General features: G+C 46.9%; 1 protein-coding gene across 4 annotated transcripts in view; it reads left to right on the forward strand.

The window, feature by feature from the left end:
- Window positions 1-20,025, forward strand: part of Stau2 (staufen double-stranded RNA binding protein 2) — a 262,426-nt gene extending 242,401 nt beyond the window's left edge. For 3 of the 4 annotated variants that reach the window (XM_050142109.1, XM_050142108.1, XM_050142110.1), the window contains 2 exons: window positions 17,751-17,839; window positions 18,941-20,025. In XM_050142109.1, coding sequence (XP_049998066.1) covers window positions 17,751-17,839; window positions 18,941-19,034 — 183 coding nt within the window. In that variant the 3' untranslated portion in view covers window positions 19,035-20,025. The remainder of the gene's footprint in view (window positions 1-17,750; window positions 17,840-18,940) is intronic. The other variant, XM_050142107.1, reaches the window with a different exon arrangement.
- Window positions 20,026-21,904: the final 1,879 nt, after the last annotated feature.

The raw sequence follows: 21,904 nt of genomic DNA on the forward strand, positions 1-21,904 counted from the left end.
GCTTTTTCAAACCCAGGCCAGCTGGCCTTGGTGAGTTCCCAATAGAACATCCCTATTGTCTCAGTGTGTGGGTGCACCCCTCGTGGTCCTGAGTTCCTTGCTCGTGCTCTCTGTCCTTTTGCTCCTGATTTGGACCTTGAGATTTCAGTCCGGTGCTCCAATGTGGGTCTCTGTCTCTGTCTCCTTTCATCGCCTGATGAAAATTAATATTCAGGAGGATGCCTATATGTTTTTCTTTGGGTTCACCTTCTTATTTAGCTTCTCTAGGATCACGAATTATAGGCTCAATGTCCTTTATTTATGGCTAGAAACCAAATATGAGTGAGTACATCCCATGTTCCTCTTTTTGGGTCTGGTCAACTTCTGTTTAAAAATTAGTAAAGTCACTCCTGCTGCCCTCTGCTCTGAAGGATTTCTTGTGCCATGGCTAGTCTTCCAAGTGAAAGGCAGCCTTGGGGAGGACCCTTGCCCTGCTGTTCCTGAACCTGCCAGTGCCCGCAGTGAGCACCAAAGGAGACAGAGCCAGGCTTTGGGTATTTCTCTGGCCTTGCTTACTCTCCAGAAACTTCTCACTTCCTCAGGTTATAGGAAGTCTGGCTTGATTTGCTTCTTTTTAGTGTTTAGGTTGGAGTTCACTAGAAACTGCACCACCCTTTGTCTTCCAAGAAGGCCCTCCTCTCCCTCCCGCCGTCTTCTCCTGGAGGAGAAGGGGTGAGGACGTCCTCCTCTGAAAGCTTTTCCTGACACAGTGGCGACCTAGGACTGACGAAGTGAGGGCCGCTCTCAGCACGTGGTTTCTGCATCCTCTAGAGATGTTTTCAGAGAGAAGCCACTTTGAGAACAAAAGGGTGAGCCAACTGTTTCTTGGGAATATCAGAACACAGAGCATCCATCTTAACAGTTGCAGGCCACTCTTCTGGGTCTCCTACCAAAATCAGGGGGCATCAGCTCCAGACTCGTTACCAAGACAGCGAATTCCAGGTCTCCCTAACTGAGGGACATAATGTTTCCCATGTCGCTCATCACTGGCCACCTGCTTGTCTGGAGCTCTCCCTTTGGGAACTCATAGCCAGGCTACCATACCCAGCCTTCCATGGCATTAAGTGTGGTCATGCCACCAGGTTTTGGACAGTGGATATGAAGGCTTTTGTCCCCGTTCATGATCCTACCCTAGTCACCATTTTCCCGCTGGATGAACAAAATAGAGCATAATGCCACACAAAGGGCAGAGCCGCATAGCCAGCAGAGGAACGGGGTTCCACTCCCTGGAGCCCCAATCTAGACCTCAGGCAGACTTTGGCTTACTTTGGCGGTGCACGGGGCCTGGAGTTTACAAGTTCGCCCTCCCTTCCCTCACAGAAAGGCTTCATAGAGTGGTGCCCAATTTCCTTTGGGGCACATCCCAGATTGCATCTGATACCATAAGCACCACTTAGTTTTAGAAGTCAAGGTATTGCCTGTGCCTTTTATGTTTGTATGCAGCATTCATTGATTTTCCTCCTTTGAAATATCATCCTCCCCTCCCTTATTTGGCTCATATGCTAGCTATACAAAGAACTGGTCTCACCCTGTCAAATTCCAAATAACTTATTGCTTTTAGAAACCACCCCCTCTTCAGCAAATTCTTCTAGCCTTTTGATAACTTAATTCCCATCCTTTCCGAATATTTATCCAACGATGCAGATTTTAATGCTTTCCCTCCTGGGCTTTGATGCTACCAGATGCTGCCGGCAAAACTATTCGCAATATGCCTACGATCCATTTCAACATACAATTCCATCCAACTGAATGCCAGGCATTTCTAAGGAACGCCGTAGGTTGATACAATGCCACTTGCCTGAGTTAAAGTTTTGATTTGAAATTACATGTTGGAATGTCTTGTGTTACATTTTGCCCTCCAGATTTCTAAGTCTATCACAGATATCCCCTTCTAGCTATCTTGTTTCCTTAAACAATTAGCCGTCAAGAGTGCTGTTTGACACAGTATCTTTAGATAGAAAAAAAAATCCTGCTTTGGAAAGGGAATGTATCCTGTTGGGGAGGGGCGGCCTGTCAGTAGACATTAGGGGGCTGCCAGTTGTCAGGCATGCGGCTTAACGTAGATTAGGACACCCCCACCAATGGAGCATAAATCCTTACACTTGGAGCCTCTCCTCTTCATTTCACAGACACGCAATTAGAGAACAGCGTGTTTGGGTTTGTAGCCTATATCTTTTCTAGTAGAATGCTAGTTGTTTCTATAGATACCGGGTTACATTTTACAAATGTATTTAGCAGACTTAACTGTGTCCCTCATTTGGGGGTAGAGGTAGGCAAGAGAGGACATTGGGATGATGTTGTCCCAACACAAAGGAAACCCCTTTGTTTGGTTATGTTGTCTTAATAAAAGTGTTCTAAGGAAACTAGGGTAGCAGCTTTCCTTTGACAGGTGTTTGATCAGAAACTGCTTTTAGTGGAGAGTCTTAGGATTATCAAACCAAGTGTGGTGCCTTGGTGATGTGCTTTTCTTCCAATAATAATAATAATAATAATAATAATAAACACTTTCCTTCTTGAATCTTATAGTCACTTTTCATTTTTGTAAATCAGAAAAGAAATAATGAATGAAAGATAAGAGCTTCTAGAAAAAAATAAGTTAATTACAATAAAATTTCTCCCCAATTTGCACTGATATGATTGCCAGAAAGTTAGTTTACAGGCAAGGAATGACCTACATGGTCAGTCTCTCCTGGTCGTGATTCTCTTCCTCCGAGAGACCAGCTCCAGCTGAGTGGAGGCCGCCTCTCACCAGCAGGTGGATTGTTCCTTTCGGGTTCCCACAAATGAAAGAAATACCCAGCTCCCTGCTCTCATTACTGAGTCTAAGAACTAGTAACTTTGTATAAAACGGGTAGTTTCGAGCTGGCTAAATGTTCTTGAATGTAGGTACTGCTTTGATCCGTTCATTCCTTCTTCCAGTCATACAACAGGAATTATAGAAAGTTTCTTACTCTCCGTGCTGCGTGCAGCACCCCAAATTCTTCCCATGGGAGACATAGAAAATAGGGAAGTAAGTAAGTGGTTAAAAACATGCTAAAATTTGAGGAAAAAATATGTAGAAAATTAGGTAGTAAGACACAGGTGTGGTGTGGCTCCTTTGGATCTAGAGGGCAGGGTAGGGCACTGGAGGGAGGAGGGAAGGACATGGAAGTGCATTGGGTGTGAGAATCCATGAGGCAGGAGTGAACTGAGGGGCTCCAAGGAGAGGCTGCTGTGCTGGAGCCCATGGGGGCACCCCTGTATGAGACCACAGCTGCAGGGCCATAGCGAGGAACTGGGAGTCGTTCTAAGAGAAATGAGGAGTCCCTAGGAGAGCCAGGCTCTGTCCAGGCCTTGTTTACATTTCAGCAAATGTTTGAAGGCTATGCCTTAGCTCCAAAGGAGGGATTGACGAAATTAGAGAGCCATGCCACGAGTTCCCAAGAGAAGACAGGGCTGTGTGCTGATGGTAGGAAGACAGGTGGTGAGCACTGGCTTCTGGAGGGATTTCAGAGAAGAATCCACTGCCCTGGTTAATGGGCAGGTGGAGGAAGTGAGCGAGAGGCAGCGGGGAGACTGAATCCTGGGGGCTTTGTCTGAACAGCTGGTTGAGTGAGGTGCCGTTTCTAAGGGAAGAGCGGTGTGGAGTTGGGAAAGACTTCAGTATGGGGCCGGATTGACATGCCATGTATTAGAGAAACCCAGGCATGAGAACTCTGAGGCCAGAGACCAGGCTAACAGTAGCAGTATGAGCTGTCTGTATTTGTAAAGGACTTAAGTAACCAGCCTCAGTGAAATCATCTTGAGAGAGTATTTGATGGAGGTGATATGAGGTCCAAGAGCAGACTTCCAAAATCAGGAAGAAGGAAAAACCAACTCCATGAGAGACTGAAAGGGATGAGAAGGAAAAGGAAGAATACAGGAAGTCCCAGAAGCCAAGCAAAATCTAGTCTTTCATCTTTAAGATGAAAAAAGAAGTTACCAATTAATATATTCATTTATAGGCTCTGGTTCACCCAGTGAGTATCTGGTCCCCATTTACTGGGGCTCTCAGTTGACAGAGGTCTCCAAATGAACCACACTGCACATCTCTATACCATGCAAAAGGCCCACTGTTGAGGCCAGCTCTGCCTACCCCCAGTCCATCTGCCTAGACAAAGCTGGTAGCCTTTGCTAATACTCTGTACCTTCTCAAATCACACCCAGTGACCACCACTCAGGAAAGGGAGTAGATCACAGTGAGAGCCCGTGGCTTCAGCTCCCACACCCAGACCTTTGTTTTCATAGGGCTCTGTGTCTGGTCATGCTACCCGGTGAACACTCAGATGACAGTCTCTTCCTGGGTTGAGAAGACAGTTCCAGAGCCAGCCTGTTTAGGCCCAAGTTCCAGACCTACCCGGAACAAGCTATGTGACCACGTGATCATTTCACCAATGTCTCTGCCGCCGCATCTTTACTAGGATAGAAGTCACATTGTTGAGGTTGAGGGTAAAGAGTTCATGGATTTGGAATTGAGAAGTCCTTAGCACTAAGCAAGTGCTTAATCAGTATCAACTAATATATCATTAGCAGTTGATGTTGGTGGACTTTTCTGTCCAACCAGTCATCTCTGCCCTGCCAGCCAGCTCCCAAATAACCACACGAAGACTTATTATTAATTATAAATGCTCGGCAGATAGCTTAGGCTTGTTACTAACTAGCTCTTACAACTTAAATTAACCAGTATTTGTTGATTTGTGTGCTGTCACATGGCTCAAGGCTGTTACCTCATTTTCTACATACCCTGTTTCTTGTTTCCTCTGTGCCTAGCTAGTGGCCCCCAGCATCTCCTGGGGACTCCATCCATCTTCATTGCTGCATCTCTTCCTGTCCGCAAGTCCTGCCTACCTCTACCTGCCTGCCTGTTGGCCATTTAGCCCTTTATTAAACCAATAAGAGCAACACATATTCACAGTGTACCCAAAGACTGTTCCACAACAAGCTGAGGTTTTTACTTCCCCACGATCACAGCTAAGAAGAAGGGAGCCAGCTGTTTGTCCAGCTGCAAACCCCAGGGTCTAACCCACTTTGCTGCAGGATTCAGTGTTCTGGCTCAACTGCATGACATTTATATGCAGCAAGATGGTGCCGGACTAGATCTCATAGGTCTACATTTGCCACCTAGGCACACATCCGTGTTCACTGAAGTGTCCTGGAAGTTTGACATTGGCCATGGTGGGAGTAACCATATATGCTGTGATCATCATTTTCACACACACACACACACACACACGCACGCACACACACGCACACATCACACAGATATTACACACAATAAGTGATATGCGTGCGTGTGTGTGTGCGTGTATGAGTGTCACCCCTCCAATAACCCTTGTCCAACCGCACCCACCTGTGTGACATTGTCTTTGTGAGCAGCCCTAACTGAGTAGCAGGCCTTCTCAGCCACCTTCACCCTGGCTGACAGTGTGCACAAGCATCTGGGCCTCACTGAGTCTTCCCTCTGAGCCCTCCTGTCCTCCCTGGACATAAGTCCGCATTTATTTGGTTGTGGCTTCTGTCCCTGGAGCTTGGTCTAAACTTCCCACTGTAAGACTTCTTCCCTTTCTGTACTATAGCGACAACACTGCCCCAGCACACACCTGTATCTCAGTCCTGTCCACGCTCCCAGCCATGCCCAGGGGCTTTGGGCTGGAAGGGTGCTCTCTCCCTAAATCTCGTCCCCTATTTGACTTCTGTGTTTCTTGGTGTTCCCCTTGCCTAGCCTCCGTTACTGCACTGCTCATATCACAGGGCCACTTTCGTGTGCCTTACTCCTAACTGAAGGGGCGTACGTGTTGGCGTAGGTTTTCCTAGTGCTGAACGCAGCACTGGGCTCTCACTAGAGGTGAGTCATGCGGACCAGGGCCTTCCCTCAAAGGACTAATGGTGGACTCTGACAGCGGCATGAGGGGAATAAACAAAGGCGTGCGGTGGGCCATCGGAGGAGGCCTGAGCGCTGGCAAGCAGCCGGTGGACAGAAGAATGACTCGAGGCACCGTCTTTGGGAAGGAACTTGTCCCCGGGAGGAACAGGATGGAGCTGATATAGAGAGGAGCCCGCAGAAAGGCCCATAGGTCCTTGGGAAAAGGTTGGATTCTCCTCAGGAAGCAGGAGGCTGCCCATAGGTCCATGGGAAAAGGTTGGATTCTCCTCAGGAAGCAGGAGGCTGCCCATAGGTCCATGGGAAAAGGTTGGATTCTCCTCAGGAAGCAGGAGGCTGCCCATAGGTCCATGGGAAAAGGTTGGATTCTCCTCAGGAAGCAGGAGGCCGTTAAAGGACTGAGGTGGAAAGCGACTTGATCATGAGGTAAAGACTGGTTTGAGGAGGTCTGACTTGTAGGGAGTGGGCCTTGCCGCTTTGTTCTCTCTCTGCTCCAGCCTCCTTCTGTGTAGGCGTCTTGAGCGCTCATGGTCTCCCTCCTGGACTCAGCATGGACCTTGCTCCAGGAGACTTCCTTTAGAGGATCATCTGTGACGGCTCTAACAGTTCCAAATGTGGTACTCAGAGCTTGTCCACCTTCTTTAGGGTGGAGCCTGTTGATTTCTTTGCCTTCCCAGCCTCTTGAAGCTGCCTGCATTTCTTGGTCTTTTCTTTACATTCAGAGTGGATGATGTCACCTCCTCCAACCCCGCCCCCGTCTAACCACATCCGGGAATGGCTCTCTAATTTGAAGGTCTCCTGTGACTAGATTTGGCTCACCTGCATAACTCAAGCTAAGCATCTGCTTTGAAGGTTAACTAATCCACCCGCAAGGTCATTTTCACCAGTGAAGTAAACTATAGGTACCACGAGGTCATGGGCAGCATGGTTCGGCTACCATAGGACTCCCAGGGCTTAAGAGACCAGCCAAGTGAACACTACATATAAACTATAGATTCAAGAAGTTATCTTTGAGACTGTCAAGGAAACTTTAATGTGGGATTAGATGACATAAGTGTTCATTTTTAATATTGTGAGGTGTGAGGTCACAGGATGCTATTCTAGGATTTCCTTACAAAGAACAATAAGAAGTCAGCTTGAAAACTTCAGAGAAATATGGAAGGAAGAGAGAGAGAGAGAGAGAGAGAGAGAGAGAGAGAGAGAGAGAGAAAGAGAGAGAGAGAGAGAGAGAGACTGATCTACTGCGTTCTATTGCTGTGAAAAGACGCCATGACCAAGACAGCTTTTATGAAAGAAAGCATTTAAATGGGGTCTTGCTTAGTATCAGAGGGTTTGTCATGATCATGGTGGGAAGCCGACAGGCATGGCACTTGAGCAATAGCTGAGAGCTTTACATCCTGATCTACAGGCAGAAAGCAGAGAGAGAAAGAAAGAGAGAGGGACAGACAGACAGACAGACAGACAGGGCCTGAAATAGGATTTTTAAACCTCAAAGCCCATCCCCAACAAGGCCTCATTTCCTAATTCTTCCCAAACAGTTCCACTAACTGAGAACCAAATATTCGAATATATGAGCCTATGGGGGCCATTCTTATCCAAGCCACTCCACACGCGCGCACACACACACACATACACACACACACACGCACACATACACACAACATATATCTGACATATATGCATATATGACTAAAGAGAAAGCAGAATAAAGAAGAATGTGTAGTTCATACTCTTACTAATTTAATCATCACCAGAGTCCGGGCACTCACTCCCCAGGGAGAAGTTGTCGGCTCCAATTTGCAGAGACCGAGCAGGTAACTTGTACAAGGACACACAGATGGTCCATAGTAGATTAGTCTAGACCTGACAGACGCTAGGTGAATTACTTTCCCATCACTGTGACAATCAACCTAGAAAGATAAAAAGGGATAGTTGGGCTCATAGTTTTGGATCTTTCAGTCCATAATTTCTTAGCCCTCATGTTTGGGGTCTATGGCAAGACAGCCTGTCACAGCAGGAGCACAGGTAAGCCCAAACTCCTCACCTTATAGCAAAAAGGAAGAGGAAGAAGGGGTTCACAGTCTGTGCAATGACCTAAGCACCTCCCACTAGGTCCCAGATCTTAAAATTTGTACCATCACCTAATAGCATGGCCTTAATGACAATTCAAAATATAGCATTCTGTCCCGAACTCCCAAAGGTTCATGTCTACCTCACAGAGCAAACTGCATTTTGTCTGTCTCCAAGAGTCTTTATGTCTTGTTCTAATTCCAAAGTCTCCTCTAAGTCTCTCGGCTGAGACAGTTACATATCTCCAAGATGCAATGGTCAGAGGCATGGGGCAAATATCCCTATAGTAAAGTATTCAGAGCCTCCAGCAGGATATCCTGGAGCCCAGGGCCCTCTGTGATGGGAGGTGGGCACCTGAAGGCGTAGGCAGCCCTCTGCTGGTTCCAGTCCATCTGACTGCTCTCCGGCTGGCTTTGTTCACCACCTGTAGCATCACAGACTCACCGGGTACATAGAAATTTGTAAAGGATAAATTGATAAGAGGATATACATTTTCAAATGCTTCTAATGCACATTGCTACAGGAACATCGCCTGCTCTGATGTCTCTCCTTTCCTGGGTCCCCACTGCCATGGAGGCTTCAGTCCCACGGCTCTGTGTCACTCTGTCATGGGGATTACAGCCAAGAAACACACTGCCCAGCATCCCCTGCTTTCCTTTGAGACTTTGGCTGAAGCTGTCATGGCCCCATAATTCTTATATTTTGCATACCTGCAAAACTAGCATCATGTAAGTGACACCAGAGTCTACCTGTGGTCGCATGGACCCACTTGAGCCATAGCTGCCACGGTGTTTCTGGTGATGTCTTGATGGATGGCTGAGCATAGAAGGAAAACATGTGAATGGTTCTGGTGGTTCTGGACAGTTGGTAAATCCTGGGACTCTTTTCTCAAAGAAACAAACAGAGAAAAATTAGGCCAGTTTTTGGTTCTACGTTTTTAATTCTCTGGTGGATAAGGTAGGTGGCTTGCAGATTCCTGAGATGGCCCTGTATGGAACCAGCCAGGTGTGGTGGCGCAAGCCTTTGATACTAGCACTGAGGGAGGCAGAGACAGGTGGGTCTTTGAGAGTTCAAGGGCAGCCTGGTCTAGCTAGTGAGTTTCAGGTCAGGAGGGGTGGGGTAACGTAGTGAGAACCTGTCCTAAAATAACAACAGACAGGAAGGAAGGAAGGAAGGAAGGAAGGAAGGAAGGAAGGAAGGAAGGAAGGAAGGAAGGAAGGAAGGAAGGAAGGAAGGAAAAACAAGAGACTTTGTACTGAATAATCAAAATTAATCAAATCAAGACACATCAAGTATAATGCTGGACAAACAAAGAGCCCATTAGAGGAAACCATGGTAGTGTGGGTTCCCACGCTCAGCTACGTTCAGAACACATGAACACAGTCCTCAGACAGTCGTTGAGCTGTGTTCAGAACACATGGACACAGTCCTCGGACAGTCACTCAGTATGTTCAGAACACATGGACACAGTCCTCGGACAGTCGCTCAGTATGTTCAGAACACATGGACACAGTCTGCAGACAGGCAGCACTGCTCCCGCCTAGGCTCTGTACTGTCCAGGCCGCAGCTGTGCAGATTCCTGTTCTGACCCCCTAACCACAAGAAATAGGCAATGGATGGCCAAGTCTCTACTTTAAATGCTTATCTTTAAATAATTCCCCAAATTCTAGAGTCTAAACACCTGTTTAGGAGACTACTGAAAATCCGCACGGCTCTGATCACCCACCCTCTCATTATTTTTCCCATAACAAGTAATTTTCATCTTAGCAGGCAGACATTCCTCTTTTTCAAGGGCAAGTCTTTTTATAAAGTGCCAATTTTATGGAAATTATCTGAACTAATAGGCTTGTGGAAGGTTGAGTGGAAAGCACAGACGAGGGTGAAATTGTCACCAGGAAGGACAGTAAGGTGCTAACTGAAGCTCAGTGTAATTCTCTGTAATACAAGGTGACATCTGAAATGGAGAAGATGGAAGGGCCTACCTCAGTGCGAGATGGCCAGAAACACAAGGCTGTTTGGGCCTCTCTTGCTTTACATAAAGAGAGACAGCTGGGCAGTGGTGGTGCACGCCTTTAATCCCAGCACTTGGGAGACAGGGACAGCTGGATCTCTATGAGTTCGAACCCAGCCAGCCTGGTCTATGGAGCGAGTTCCAGAACAGGCACCAAAGCTACAGAGAAACCCTGTCTTGAAAAACAAAAAACAAAAGAGAGAGAGAGAGACAGAGACAAGATACGAAACATAATGAAGACTTTCCACAGTAAAGGAGGCCGGGCAGTCTTTATTTTTCCTAAAGAAACTTCTGGTTTGTTTGTTTGTTTGTTTCAGTTATTTAGCTAAGAAGTTAGGAGTCTTCCCCCGAGGATGTTTACTTCTAAAAAAGGAGCCTTTCTTCTGACAGGAGTCTGATTTGATTAACTGTGGGCTCTCTGAGCAGATCGGCAGTTATGTCTGATCCCTCACAAGAGCTCACCAGAAGCAGGCACTTTGGGGAGAAACAGCAAAGCTAAACAAACCCTGAATGCTTACTTAAATATGAAGGCCTCATTCAGATGGGCAGCTACTATTGACTTGATAGGAACAGCCTGTTTCTGGGGAAAAGGGACAGAAGCAACGGAAAGAAAAGGATCCATTGGACATCTTGTTCAGAGCTGCACAGACGGCTGCTGTTGAGAAGGCATGGGGTAAAAGTTGCCTTTTTCTCGTAAAGACCATTGTGGTCTCTCAGAAGGTGACCTAATACTGCTGTGTTGTCATTTCATGTTAATCCCTGGACAAGGAAGCAGGAAGAAGGAAAGATGGTGTCTACAATATTTGCTAATTGCTAGTTGACAAGAAGGAGAGATAAAGATCGCAAAAATGACTGGAAAGATGTGTCTCCATTCTGGTTTTGTGCAAGCGCATGCACACACACACACACACACACACACACACACACACACACACAGCAGGCGGGCATGGGAAGTATCTCATTGGCATCATGTGTCCGGTATTGCTATAACAACATTCAAAACAAGGGACACATGAGGTGGGAGCGACATCTATTCTAGGATTGTGGGGATTTACTCATAAAACAGTTGTAAAACCTTTGGGGAACAAAAATATCTCTATGTATCTACGCAGATACTTTCCTCTAAAGGAAACACATGCACATGCACACAAGCATCCATCCACGCACCCTGCCTTGCATATACATACCATTCATGTACTTCCCCCACCCAGACACCCCTACTATATACCCCACCCACCCTTTCTCCATCCCTCACCACCCCAAACACCTACACATGCGTGTGCGTGCATGCACACACACAAACACACACACACACAGGGCCGAGAAAACAAGGATGAAAATAGGGAGCATTTCTCCAGCTTCTTTTCAAACAAAGCTGCAGCAAACCCCCTGGATGTGCTTTTTCTTTCCATTCCTTGTTTTTTAAGTCATAGAAGAAGTTCGCGGACATAAAGCTGGGGTTTGAGGGTGTAGCTGGTAGGCAGGCTGTGGTCAGAGCCATTAGATGCTGAGTGTGTTTGTTTTCATTTACTGGGGAAACGTTTTCTGACCTTGGAAATGAAATCCTTGAGTTCTCTGTTTGTTTATGGCCAGCGACTTCTGGAGGGCTCTGGTCCTTATGTTAGTGTATCTTTGAAATCCTGGAATCCACGTCGAGTGGGAAGTTACCCAACTTGGGTTAGCATCCTTCAGGACCCAGAGTCGCCTCTTCCCACGGCTCCCCAGGATTAGTTTACAGGCTCGCAAGGCGTTCATGCTGAGAGGGTGGGTGGCAGGCAGTGGGAGGAGTGTATCCTGTGATCTGTTTACTCTCAGCAAGAAGACAGTTTGGAGCTTGCTCCTTCAGCAGGCTTGATGAGGAAGCCTCAGTACAGGTGGTTTTCTTCTCCCCGTTTCAAAGCTGCCTTCAGTATTATGTATCATGCTTATAATATATTTGGGATTTTTTTAAAGTAGCTATCTCCAGTAAGTTAACAGTATTTTCAATTGAAGGGTTTCGTTGATTTTACCATCCTCTGAACGTATTTTGGAAGTGTTTAGGTAGGTTTGTGGACCTCTCAATTTTAGTATTTGTTCATAAAGCCGTATCATTAGCCATTGTTCTCAGAGGTAATTGCTGAGACAAGACGATTGTGAGTTTGATGGTAAGGCTCATTTTGCTTGTTGGGCTCAGCATGAAGCTGAGGTTTGCTGAGAGCCATGTGACTACTCAGGCATTGTTCACGATCTGACTCTAGAGGCAGCTGAGGGTAGAAACAGAAGCTGGCCCATCTCCTTCCATGGGTTGCTTTAATCTGTAAATGCCCTTTCTTGGGAAAGAGTGAGTGATGAGTTGGGCGGGGGTGCGGTGGGGAGGGTTGGGACTTCGTGTGATGACTGAGCACTGGGGATGCCGAGACCAGGCGATTGTGAGTTTGAAACCAATCTGGGACTGGATTGCAACTTTCAGGCTCCCTTGGGCTAAGTGGTAAGACCCTATCTCAAAGATAAATAAATAAAATAAAAATGAGGATGATGACAAGAAAGTCCTGCTCTGATCCCACAGTGAATGTCACATAAGTGCAGGAGGAAGCAGCTTCAAAAGTTCTGTGAGTGCCTGGAAGAAGAGGTACCCCGCGACACACACACACACACACACACACACACATGCTCTGCTGCCCTCAGCAGAATGAGCGGCTGTCTGTACATCACGGTCAGCCTTTGTCCATGCACCTTCATGACCCTGGCCTCTTACGACTGCAGTAGTCCACGTGTCCCATAAGCCCAGCAAACCCCAAAGCTGCTTTCTCCCTCTTGCAGACAATCACAGATGAGAAGTGAAAAGGTTTGTCTGTTTTTCTGAAGAATGAAGACAGGAGGCCACTGAAGGGAGCAAGATTTGTTACCTTCACAATGTTAAGACATGGAGAATTAAGTTGTCTCATTTGTGGCCCCTGGGTATTCTAAGTGACAACATCAGGGCAGTAGGCATTTGGTATTAGCTCCAACTGTGAATGATGCAGGAGTGTTGTGTGTAGCTTTGGAAACAGGAAAACACATTCCTCTTCTAGGAACTGGATTGTGAGAAGCAATGGGTAGAATGAGCATGGAAGAGGGTTACAAAGGATGCTGGGATAATGGTGCTGATGCTGCAGTAGTGGTGCCGTGGGAAGCAATGCTGACTCTGGGGCGCTGAATGTGAGCACTTTACAGTTCAGACTAAATACAGTGATGTGGCTCAGAACTAGGTCTGGGTTCAAATCTCTGACCTTGCTCTTACCGACTGAGTGACCTGAAGCAGGTTACTTGAATTCTTGGTGCCTCCGTTTGCTTATGGGTAAGGTCAACCTAGTGGCTATGATAAGACCTGAGGTCATGCAGGTAAGAGGCCCCATCCTATGACTCCAACATAATGATGTCCATCAAATGGTAGCTATTACTGTTTATACAGCTAAGATAAATTGTCGCCTTTGCCCTTTGTAAGTTCGAGAGAAATCCTCTCATACTTGTGAGCTATTGTATTCTGGTTATCAGTGAGTCGTGGGCCGAATGAGCTCACTGATGATAAGGAAATGTTACTTGGAAGCCTGTGAGCATACCTGTGGAGGAGAGCAGTCACGCAAGCGCTCTGGAAGACCGTTGGCAGCATGGATCGAAAGAGCGCACCGCCATCGCAGCCTGCAGGACATTCTTCAAGTGATGACAGGCTGCAGAAGACCCAAATGGCACGAGGATAGCGTCATCGGGATGATTTTGCAAGTGCTAAAGCACTATCTCCGTTCTGATGCGAGAGGCGTGCCTTGGCCCTGGGCTTACAGAGCGGTCACGTGGGTCCTGGCTCCAGACAATGCTGAGCCAGAGTTACCGGAGCAAACAGTGAAAACAGGCTATAGCTAGCCCGCAAGGGATTCTTTCATTAGAGTGGGGTGGAACGCTTGGCTCACGTGGTGAGGCCCAGGGTTGATTTCTGACTAAAACAAAAGTGTAGAAATTTGTGTTTAGTCAAACAGGACCAAGAGACCAGTCACTTTCAAGATTTTCATTCGGCAGGATCACACTGAAAATGAAAATTTCCCGGCATACAATGGATCGTCTATCGTTAGTTTGGAGGAAATGATAAAAAAAATTAGCATTCTTGACAATAATGTACCTAGTTCACAAATCTGAGTAAGGTAGCTTATCATTTGCTCGAAATGCATTTGCATCTACATCCATCAGGTCACTCCATGAAGTTGGGATGTTTTAGAGTTGGCTTGATCTTTGGGGTGTGGCAATGTGTGTCCTGGCTCCCCTTCTGCTTTTGCAAGCCCAGGGGAGGGCACACACCCGCAGCTCTGTGCTTAGCCTAGCCGCCCATCAGGACTCCACAGTCCCCAAGGTCTCCTAGGCCAACTGAAGTGACTGATTCCTCTTTAGATCTCCCCATCCCGGGGGGCAGGAGAACTGTCCACGTCTGTCTTTGAAGCTTGAGTTTTGAAAGCAGCTGTGTGAAGTAAAGAAGGTAAATGCTTGCCAGGGGGGTGGGAGGCGGCACACACCTTTAATCCCAGCACTCAGGAGGAAGGGGCCTCTGTGGTAAATGCTAACCAGAGGGGTGGGAGGCGGCACACACCTTTAATCCCAGCACTCAGGAGGAAGGGGCCTCTGAGTTGGAGGCCAACCTAGTCTATAGAGTGAGTTCCAGGACAGCATACGCTACACAGAAAAATCCTGTCTTGGAAAAACCGAAAATAGATAAATAATAACAAAAAAGAAAAATGATAAAGCAACCCTAAATAAGGTAGGGCCTTGAAGTCACAACGCGGTGTGTTCCTCTGGCTCACAGCTCTGTGGGGGAGCAGAAGCCCCTGAAGGTCCTCCCACTGCTGCCAAAGGCACAGCTTTCCCCGGGGAGATGGGAAGGACACCCCAGACTCTCTGAATACTACCGTACTCAAGCTGGTCGGGAATGACGCTGCTCACCCGGAGCCCAGCACTAGGGAGGTTGTGAACGGGAAGATGAGAAAGTTCAGAGGAGGCCATGAGTGCGTCACAAGTCGAAGGGCCACCCTGAGATTTCTAAGACCCCATCTCAAATAAACAGACACCATACAACAGCAACAAAGCCCACACATCATCTTAGGCCTGAAATAGTTTGAGAATGTATAAGACAGAAACTATTGAAATGAGGCCCAGTTGTTTTATTAGAAGGAAGCGTGGTAGAAGATAATAGCAGCTGAAACCATATATATACAAACCGCAAAATCTCAGCAGGTAGAATTTATATATTTACGCAAACTTTTATATACCGATATATGTAACAATAATAGTCAAAGAAAAAGAGACCATCAATTTGAGAGGTGAGGCACAGAAGATATTGGAGGGAGGGGACTTGGGAGGATCTGGAGAAGGTAAAGTGATGTAATTATATTTTAATTCAAAATCTATTAATTTTTAAAAGAAAATATGGGAACTGGCCCATACAGGAAGGCTTATATGTTTGCAGTTCCTGAAACACTTCTGTTGGAATAGAAAATTGCCCGTTATGGCTGCATATTGTAATTGTGACTTATGAAACAAAAGAGGAGGACCAAAAAGAAGGGAGCCGAATGTTTAAGTTCTACACTAAAGCCTTCACAGATCTGTTTAGCAGCTCCACTCTCCGTCTCCCCAAACTAGAAACGGTCAGGATGGCTCTCAGAAGGGAAGGGGTAAAATAAACTGTGGCACATGCGCACAAAGGGAGTTTACCCGTCTCTAACGAGAAATGAGCATTGGGAAGACAGGAGATGCTGAAACAGGTTTCAGAGCAGAGCGTTTCAACCTCACGACCTATTGGAAAAGATAAAGCTACCGAAGCAGGAAAAACGTGGGAGCCGTCAGGGATTGGGAGGAGAGAAGAATCAATGGGCAAGGCTCGGGATTCCAGAACAGCGTGGCTGTACCGGCGAAGCCGCGTCGTTATGGGTGTCAGAACCTAAGGAAAGCCAGGCACGGTGCTGCACGCGCATCTGTAAGGCAAACATTGTGAGGTGAGGCAAGGAAATCAGTATCCTGGCTATTGCTGGAGGTTGAGACCAGCCCCTGCCTCATAGAAAGAAATGAAAGAGGAATGTTAGTATGGATCTCCCTGACAGGAAGTTTTACTGATACACTGGTATTTGCTGATTGGCGGACACCCCTTGGGCACGCACAACGTCACTGATGACTGGCATGGAGGGGGAGCGTGGGAACTGTGGAGGTTACCTGCTCAGTTCCTGTAAACCTAAAACTGTGCCCGGCTCAAAAAAAAAAAAAAAAAAAAAAAACCCTCAGTCCATTAGTTTAAAATTAACCCATCCCCAAATAATTTCTACATAAAGAAATTTCAAAGAACCCATAGGCCTCACCAGCTCTTTGGGAAACCGCATGAGTGAGCTCCTTTTTCAAAGGCAGCTGAGAAAACCCAGATGCCCCAAGTGTGAAGCAGCAGGCCTCGCCAAGGTTCAGACATCCTGGACCGCTGACACCTATCTCAGACTCAACAAAACCTTTCTAATGGGGCTTAGGAGGCGGAGTGGGGGAGGGGAAGAGGCACCAAATTCTTACCCAGAGAATTAACAATTTGGAACACGCACAAGTGTGTCAACGAGCTATGTAGATCTTATCAGCACTGCGTTTTTGGTGCCTCCCAGCTATTCAGCCAGGCTCCACCAGCCTGTCAGCACCGGCAGTATCCCACGCCTGAGAAGGCCTATCAACACCTCTGAAGGCCCTCTGCTGGGCCAGTCCTGCTTCCCCAGAGCCCACAGGAGGGGGAGTCTTGCTTTCCATCTCCTCTCAGGGTCCCCTGCACTCTGAGCATGAATGTCTGCTCCCCACTTTGTGGCTTCGCTGGAGCTCCAGGTCCACTAACTTGGAAAAGAAAGCCAAAGACAGAAAACCCAATGCCTTTGCATTTCAAGGAAAAGAATGTACTTGGTTTCAGCCATGTGAGGAGAAATTTGGCAAAGTTATCATGGCGGAAGCCTTTTAAGGAACCGTATTTGTAGATGGAACTTTGTGATCTTGCAAAGTTCTAAGAAGGAGAAAGGAGGGCATGCCATCGACTCCCATCCCCTGACAATGATCTGACACTGGGTGCACATGTACAAACATGCACATGGACGTGCACACATGCACATGGATATACATACATATTTATCCAGTGCACTTATTGTAATGGTTTAAGTAAAATGTTGCAGGTCCTCCAGTGGTGGCAATGGGTAGAGGACCATGAGACTATGCCACAGGTCACCCAGTGGGGCAGGCAGCCAGTAGAGGGTCCTGAGACCACGGTAGAAAGAGAGGATGGGGAAGGGGAGAAGTGGGGAGAAGGGAGAGGCAGAAGCTGCCTCTTCAAGAGAGAGAGATGAAAAAAGGAAAAGACTCAGGCTAGAAGCAGAAGGAAGATCTGCCTGGGTCAGGGGGAGTGGGCAGGGCTTGTCTCTTAAGGGGATAGGACAGACCATTACACTATGCCTTGTTCCACAGTGATGAAATCTTTCAAATGTAATTTTGATTAAGAGCATATAAATAAAGCACTGTTGAAAATGACAGTCTTGCCGGGTGGTGGTGGTGCACACCTTTAATCCCAGCACTCGGGAGGCAGAGGCAGGTGGATCTCTGTGTGTTCGAGGCCAGCCTGGTCTACAGAGTGAGTTCCAGTAACGTCTTTGTATCCTGGCTTTCTTCTGCAGTCACCTGTTCCTTCTGTGAAAGTCAGTGAATGGTTCTGTTTGTTCTCACTTCCAGGCAGCTCTAAGTGCCTTGAAACAGTTTTCTGAACAAGGACTGGAATCAATCGAAGGGGCAGTGAACGCTGAAAAAGGCTCCCTTGAAAAGTGAGTAAAACCCTCGGTCGGTATTTTTGCTCTTGTGGCTGTACGAAAGGTGAGACATGGTAATTGCATGGCTAAAGACAAAGTCAGACAATGATGGCTACACTCTTCACACCTCAGTTAAATACAGTAGAATGAAAACCATGTAGATAGTCCTAATCGACTCTTCTAAAATGTCTGTGGGCATTCTAACCTGTGAGTTAGCCATTGACTCTGCATTTCAAGGCCATGGAGAGAAGCCCTGGTCTTGTTGACTGCAGACAGCTGCACAGCTGGCAGAGGGCCGTTTCCACGACATAATGTCAAGCGTTCTCTTACCAACTCGGTTTTTGAGAAAAAAAAAAATGGCATTCACATTTCTTCTAAGAACAACTGACAGAAAACAAAGCAGGATTGAAAGCAGCCCCCACCCCTTTTTTCGCATTTGGCTTTTTATTTTGTTGTCTGGAACATTAACATACCCAGCCACAGAAACAGGGCTGCCAGGGACTACAGCGAACATACACGTAGAATCATTATTCCTGAAAGTCAGCTTATAGCTTTTTATGAGATTTGAACATAAGGTGCTATGGAAATGACTGACTTTGGAGTTTCTCTAGAGACCCAATTTTTACTAGCGAAATGAAAAGTCAATTATATTTGCATAATAGGGTCCAAACACTTTCCAAGCCATAGTAAGAACTGGTGTGATCTCAGAATCACACGAAAAGATGCCATCGGGATTAAAACACAGAATTTGGGAAGTAAAATGTAGACATGCTGCTCCTCTAGTTAAATGAGCATATAAAAGAGCGCAAAACAAAACATAAAACCAGTATTTGGTCACTTATCTTAAAAGGTAAGAAGAGAGCGAGAAGATAACATTTGGTAAACAGACGTGGCATTTTAGGCTGTCTATAGATTGGCAACCATTTATAAGCTAATTTAATCAAAACCATTTCCACATGATCTCATCAGCAGACCATCTGAGCATAAATATTGTTGCTTCCCTTTAAAATGTCACTCTTGTGGTGACCTTTGCATCCTGTGTGCCATCTGCTAATAAACATGTCTGAAGACGTGCAGCTCCAGACCTCAGCTCTTGTTAACGTATTCATCTTTCAGACAAGCCAAGCACCTACGAGAGAAAGCCGACAATAACCAGGCGAACCCGGGCTCCATCACTCAGGACTGCAAGAAATCAAAGTCGGCCATCTAGCAGCTCCCAGAACCCACGGCTGCCACCGCATCCTTATAAAGCTGTCAGCACGCATGAGGGTGTCTGTGTTCAAGGAAATGAATGACTAGTACCATTGTCTGAGTCTTATATGTGTGAAGACAACACTATTCTAACACAAGGATAATGTACATGGTACTGTTTGTTCAACTGGGGGAAAATAAGACTCTGAGCATTTCCCTTGGAACTTGAGATCAGATCATAACTCCTTTGCCCAGAGGCAGCAGAGATCTGATCCCACTACCGGAGCTTAAAAATAACCATTAATGAAAGGTGTAAGAAACAAGGCTAAAGTCTTGAAATGATTCATAGCGGAGTTTGGGTTGGGTTCTGTCCTTAACGGTTGTTTTGTCGTGGCGATTGTGTCGTTATACTCTCTTGTTTAAAATAATGCTTGACAATTGAGAAATTAACCAATGATGTGCTGTGGAATGTGATGGTTGTCTTCATATAGTCGCACCATTTCTCCTCTTATGCAGATATTTGTAAGCTTCATCTTGCAGACACCCACGCACACACGTACACACATGCATATATGAATTACTTTAAGGTGCATTGCACAAAGATGGATGCAAATAACTGTGTTGAGATCGGACCAGATGATTGACTTAAAATACAAAATAATGCTAGGAACAAGTAGTTTCCATGTCTTTCGGGACTTTTAAAGAGACAAAATGAAACAAAACCAAGCAGTTGTGGGTTTTGCGCTACATGACGCCACGAGCCATCGAGGGGGCGTCTTGCCTCTGCACGTATACCCTGTCGTGGAAATTGTGCCCACCCCCTTCCGTGTGTTGTAGTCCCTCACTGTTTGCACCTAGTGTCTTCAGTAACTGCCTCTGGACTCAGGACAGTGAGTAGGATCAAGATAAACACTGTATATGGTGGGGATGGGAAAGCTTGCTGAAGCGTCTAGCTAACCACGCTCTGGTCCAGCATGTCGGAATCCACCGTGGGGCAAATGCAGTAAAGATTTGGTCGGTTTCCGTATGAGTTGTTGTTCTTTCATTCCCTCCCTCCCTCCCTCCCTCCCTCCCTCCCTCCCTCCCTCTCCCCTTCCCTCCCGCTTTTGTATCGCCAGGTCTGTTACACGTGTAGGGAAGTTCATCCCCTAGCCTCTCTGAACTGCCCAGCCGCGGAATTAGAACTGGCTGTTTCTGTGAAACTGCAGGCAAGCCTTCTGGGTGACTGGGGCCTGACTGACGAGGGCCTGGTCCAGCCAGCCACTGTCATCGCGTTGTTCAGGCTTTCTCCTTATTGATTTGCAAACATTGTGCAATGAGAAAACACTATATGGTCTAACTGCTTGGCCCAACCTGACAATAGGAGTAGAATTATGTAAGATTTCACAAGCAAAACCACTACCCATGATGATCTGGCTGACTCACACGCGACTGCAGGATAAACAAACAGCACTATAAGGAAATAACTGCAGGGCTCCTGCTAATGACTCCCATGTGGGGAAGAAGTCTGCCGGCACCGGGAGGGCTGGGTGCCCTTGGAGGAAATGGGCTTGGTTACATAAGGCTGGGTCCCAGTGAAAAGAACAACACGTCTGTAAAGTCGGGGTTCTCAGAAGCGTTTGTTTGGGCACAGTTCTGCTGCCTAATAAGGACATGAGGCCCCCTAACTCATTCCCTTGGCAGCAGGTAGGCCCTTAGCTTTGCTAGGACATTGTCCCTGCGGCTTCAGCACCTGGATGGAGCGAGGGGCCCGCGTGAGGACTTCCTGCAGGGCCACCGAAGCATGGTGCTCCCTGTGCAACAAACACTGCCACCTTCTACAGAAAGAGTGAGCTGGGCAGGACTGTGGGAAGGTGGCAAGCTCAAGGGACACAGAACTCCTCAGTTCTCACGGCCCAGGTATCTGAAGCATTTGACCGGAGCTATCTAACAAGGAGTCGCCCCAGGCTGAATCATGACCAAGCCTACAGAGCTTTGTCAGTGATGGTGGGAGACCAGCCATTTGCATACATTTTAATTCCGCATCCAAAATCCTGCGCCCTCTGTCTTCCAGAACTGCCCAGGAAGAGGCTCTGGAGTATGTTCCTGGAACAGTGGCACTTCCTGTACATCTTTTGATTTTTCTTTCTTTTCCTTTTTTCTTCCCCCAGCTGAATTACCAGGGCCTGCGTTGGCAAGGCCCGCGGCAGTGCTCAGCTCCACCGCGCAATGTTATATATCATTACAGGGGAAACCATTAAGTAGATTTATTGAGAGAATGTTTCTTCAGCACAAGGAGATCTTTTTGATGAAAAATGGAACTCATTATTCTTTAAAGGCTGCATATTGACTTATCTCCTTTATCAATTACGGTGTCTGCTTTCAGCTTGTCTCAATCAGCCCGGAGCTCTGCAGTCACTTCCTAGGGCCGAGGCCAATGTGCTGCCCGAAAAAGGGTTGTTTTCACATTTTAAATGGAAATATAATATTGAACCCTGGAACTCCGACTATCTTTTCCACTACTACTTGCCAAAGATCAATGGTGAGACACCACCCGTCAGGCCATGACATGCATTCCTCCCCTTTCCCAGGGTGACCCTCTAAGAAGCTGTCTGGCATCCTTCTCGCCAGTATACATTCTGAGCTTTGACCAATTTTGCGCACCATAGAGTGAAAGTAGATGGCTGAAAATTTTAATCTTGGGGCTCGGGAACGGCTCCTTCCGTAAAATGCCTGCTGCACAAGTGTGAAGACCCAAGTTCTCATCCCCAGCACCCACGGAGAACCTGGGTAGAGCGGCACGCTTCTGTACCCACCCCATACACCTCACCCCACCCCCAGCACAGGGGACACAGAAATGGCAGATGGGTGAAGCTCTCAGCAGGACAGTCTAGCTAAATTGCTGAGCTC

This window comes from Alexandromys fortis, unplaced genomic scaffold (assembly GCF_014885135.2).
Source record: "Alexandromys fortis isolate MF-2015 unplaced genomic scaffold, M_Fortis_MF-2015_v1.1 scaffold_41, whole genome shotgun sequence".
Taxonomy (NCBI): domain Eukaryota; kingdom Metazoa; phylum Chordata; class Mammalia; order Rodentia; family Cricetidae; genus Alexandromys; species Alexandromys fortis.